At 36.3% G+C, this 4,150-nt stretch overlaps 1 protein-coding gene across 1 annotated transcript in view; it reads left to right on the forward strand.

Moving 5' to 3' along the window:
- Positions 1-3,914, forward strand: part of LOC106471252 — a gene marked incomplete at its 3' end in the record, with an annotated part of 60,753 nt that extends 56,839 nt beyond the window's left edge. Inside the window, exon 2 of the mRNA XM_013931843.1 lies at positions 3,152-3,914. Coding sequence (XP_013787297.1) covers positions 3,152-3,914 — 763 coding nt within the window. The remainder of the gene's footprint in view (positions 1-3,151) is intronic.
- Between the last annotated feature and the right edge of the window lie 236 nt (positions 3,915-4,150).

Below are 4,150 nucleotides of genomic sequence, written 5' to 3' on the forward strand. Positions count from 1 at the left end.
AAAAAAAAAAAAAAAAAGACCCCGGGTAAGTACTTTATTTCTTGTTTTCATGTTTATTCCTTATTTATTATTATAAAAGTAACTAAGATGTAAAAATAGAGAACTCGTGGGTAATGTAATTCGATAGCGTAAAGTAAGTTCTACCTTCCCCAAGTGATTTGTAACTTATAGTTATAATGGCGCGAGTAGTAGTTAGACAGGTTCAAAGGGCAATAAAACAATAAAATTTATAATATAAATGGATGTATACTGTTAAAAGCTTAAAGCTACTTAGGATAAACAAATGTAGTTTCATGTTACAATTTGAAGTCATCGCAGAAAGAAAAAATGGGTAATTTAGATTTATTTAGGTTTTTTCTGGTGGTTACGAGGTCAGTAAAATTGACCAATCTTGTATAGAGTTAGGGTAGAGAAAATATCATATAAAATATAAAGTTTTACTGAAAACAAACGTTTAAAATGTATTTAGGAGGTTTTAGAGATTACGCAAATGAAATTTGAAATTTTCGAGATGAGGATTTTTAATCATAACATGAAAATCACTTTGAATAAAGGGGGAAATGAATTTGCCATAATCTTTTCTTACACTTTTGAGCTATGGTATAACAAGACCGTAGGAAGCGGTAAAACCAGTCAGGCCATGGCTTGACCACTTTTTCATTGCATGTATAGCTACAACTTGTGTATTAAAACTTGCTTCTTTTAATTCAATACGTTACGTTATGTGTATGCAGTAATTGTTGTCAGAATGGCTCAAGATTCACTATCATGACATTTAATTTTCAAAAATTTTCGAGATGGGGCATGCCCCCAGACCCCACCACTACCACAGAAATGGCATGCTTTTCACACATCGTGTGTTAGAAATGTTTAGCTGTGGCAATGTCTTGATCACTCCAAAATTACTTCCTAAGGCAGTGTATAACCTTCATGAAATTATTTTTAAGGACGTGGTTACGTTCAAGTTAACAAGTTAGCATAACAGAAACCGAAGAAGATCTAACAGGTTTGATTAATATATAGTTTCGTATGACCAGAAAATCTGTGTTGTTGGATGACCCTCAGATTATAAAGCTATAAGCCAGTAGTACAAACCTGTATTTACACTGTGTGGTGTAAGTTATTCCATTTTAATATATGTAGTGAATGACTAACGGACTAGGTTTTAGGTCTAGTGGATAGCTCTCTCTCTCTCTCCATATATATATTACGTTTTATCCCCAATGTCGTATGCTGTAAATTCATTCACTTTAGCAGATTTAGTGATATAGTCCACCAAAAGTGAATCATAAGCCATAAGAAGATGTATTTAGTTTTTGCCGGATGACGCCGTTTAGGGATTGAAGTTTCAAGGAAAGGCTCCAGGAGATAGATGCACCTTCTCCACACCAAACTCCTCCCTTTGAAAGTCATCTCTGAAGTTAGTAGCTCTGTGATACTCTCTATATTGTATGTTTAAAGAAAGAAAAACAGTAATGTAAAAAGGTTATTGAAACTTTTAATTTTGATATTCGTTTTCAACAGGTTGTCATTTTTGACTGCGAAGAGACCATTAGTGGCTCAGCGGTAAGCATGAGGGCTTGTATCTAAAAATCGGGGTTCGATACATTCGGTGGGTACAGTGCAGATAACCCACTTTGAAGTTTTGCGTCTAAAAAGAAACAAGACTGTTGAGAGCAGACAAGGTACTACATATCGCCGAACCTTATCTGTTATAAATTCGCTTCCTTTATATATATATGCGTCTTAAAAATTTAGTGGAAAGGCACCATCCAACTGGGAGAGGGGCCGAGAGCGGTCCATTAATTAGTGTGCTGGACAGTGGATTTGAGGTTCCGTGGTTCAAGTCCCGTTACAACCAAACAAAATCGCTCTCTGCACTTTGGAGCCCGTATATTAAGTTCGGATTCCACTGTTCAGTTTGATAACAGCAGCCCAAGGGTTGCCGGTATTGACTAGCTGTCTTCCCACTAGTCTGTTAGTTCAAAATTAGAGTCTGCTAGTGCAGATAGCACTTGTGTAGCTGTGCATGAAATTCAATAAATAAAGAGTGGGTGTGATTGCCAGATGTTTTTTCTAAGCTGAAAAACCTATAAACGTTTTTCTTCTTTTTTTTCTAATATGTGTGTATTTGCTGTTATCCAAAATGAGTCGTCGAAAGTTACCACCATACCCCTGAATGTTCTTGTTCTTGAGAAACAACTATTATTATTCAGGCAAAACTCTGGTACACTCCTTTAGATGTACTTTCCAAGGATCTATCAGCCACAGTGTGTTTATTTCCATCATGTAACACAAAGAGAATGACGTTACCTACTTAGGTGTATATATTCTTTGTGTATAATAAAATCCATTCAGTATTTGTTTATATTTTCAATCATTCTGGCCCGGCATGGCCAGGTGGTTAGGGCACTCGTGTCGCAATCTGTGGGTCGCGGGTTCGAATCCCCGTCCCACCAAACATGCTCGCCCTTTCAGCCGTGGGGACGTTATAATGTGACGGTCAATCTCACTATTTGTTGGTAAAAGAGTAGCCCAAGAGTTGGCGGTGGGTGGTGATGACTAGCTGCCTTCTCTCTAGTCTTACACTGCTAAATTAGGGACGGCTAGCGCAGATAGCCCCCATGTAGCTTTGCGCGAAATTCAAAACAAACAAACAAACAATCATTCTGAAAAATTATATTTAAATTTTACTTGGAACAAAAATATATTGTCAAAATAATTAAAACAGTAACCCTGCCGAAATGACTAAATTGGTGGCTTTGCAGAAATAACTAAAACTGCCATTTTGGAGTTAAAAAAAAACTATTTTTTACCATATTTATCAATATTTAAAGTAAATTTATGTGTTATGCCCGTGCCTATTATAGTTGTTGTATATTTTAACGTATTCATAGTTATATAACTAATGAAACTGATTACCAAGAAATCTGAAGTAGAGTCGTTGATAGTAAATCGTAGAGACCCACATGATTTCGACAGACTAATTTAAGACATCATGGTACTGGTTAAAAGATTATCAGTGCAGTGCTTTAGTGTGCCCCCCCCCCCCACACACACTCCCTTCCTTGTTACTGATGTAAAATAACCGAGATAGTTCTTAAACACTGCAAATACAAACGTATTTTAACAAAATAATCTTGTCTTATAGGAGTGCTGGCGAGAGGAAGAAAAAAGGTAAAGATAAGTCAACGTTAGATGGCGGTCGTGAAGTATCGAATAATTCAAAAGAAACGACTCGTCTTCCACGGATCGTCAGGGACGTCCGCCAAGTCCATCCACATGAACTAGATAAACTTAATGTTATAGGAACAGACTGTACAATTGTAGTGACAAGTAATAATGATCACTGGGACTCGTCAAAGAAGAATCAGAAAGATACGGTTATTCGGGATCTTGAAAATCGCCAAAAAGCTGTCAATGATAATCAAAAACATTCTATAAAAAACATTAAAAGTAACCCTGTAGGAGGCTTACAAGGTTCTCAGGATGCTGATAGTTGTATGCAAAAGAACTCCAACGTATCAGTGATCAAATATCAAAATGTAGAAAAAGAAGAGAATGCGCAGTTCTTTGAAAATAGCGTCCCATTGGACGAAAGAAGTAGTAAAAACGTGAAGGACAGCAGTGGCAGTGAAAAACGTGATGTGGAGTCATCGTTATTGTTTACTGAAGATAAAGATGTCGCACATAATATGAATGGAGGTTCCATTGATTCCGATAAAAACGTTGAAAAGCATCTGAATGACTTTTATAATTACGCAAACGCGAACGAATGTGATGATAAATACTGGTTCGAGAAAAGTGGAGAAGATCATGAAGAGATCCGTTGTACCGACGATTTAACAGATGAACGAAAGGCAGATGATGTGCCGGATTTCGAAACAGAAATAGAAAAGATGGACCCTATAAAGGTTAGAATCTCAGTTTGAAATTGTTTGATTATAAAAACCAAGTCTGGTGTAAGCTAATACTATTTTTGTCAAAATAGGCCTAACGTGAGACAAGTAACGAATTAAACTGTAATTCGCCATGAATTGTTTTTGTTAAACAAGTTTACTATTCTGGACATATCAATTACCTTTTTTGAATACACTGTTTCTTCGTTAACTTTACTCTTATTATTGGTACCATTGGATTGTGATAGGAC

The sequence above is a fragment of the Limulus polyphemus genome, unplaced genomic scaffold, assembly GCF_000517525.1.
Source record: "Limulus polyphemus unplaced genomic scaffold, Limulus_polyphemus-2.1.2 Scaffold4494, whole genome shotgun sequence".
NCBI lineage: Eukaryota > Metazoa > Arthropoda > Merostomata > Xiphosura > Limulidae > Limulus > Limulus polyphemus.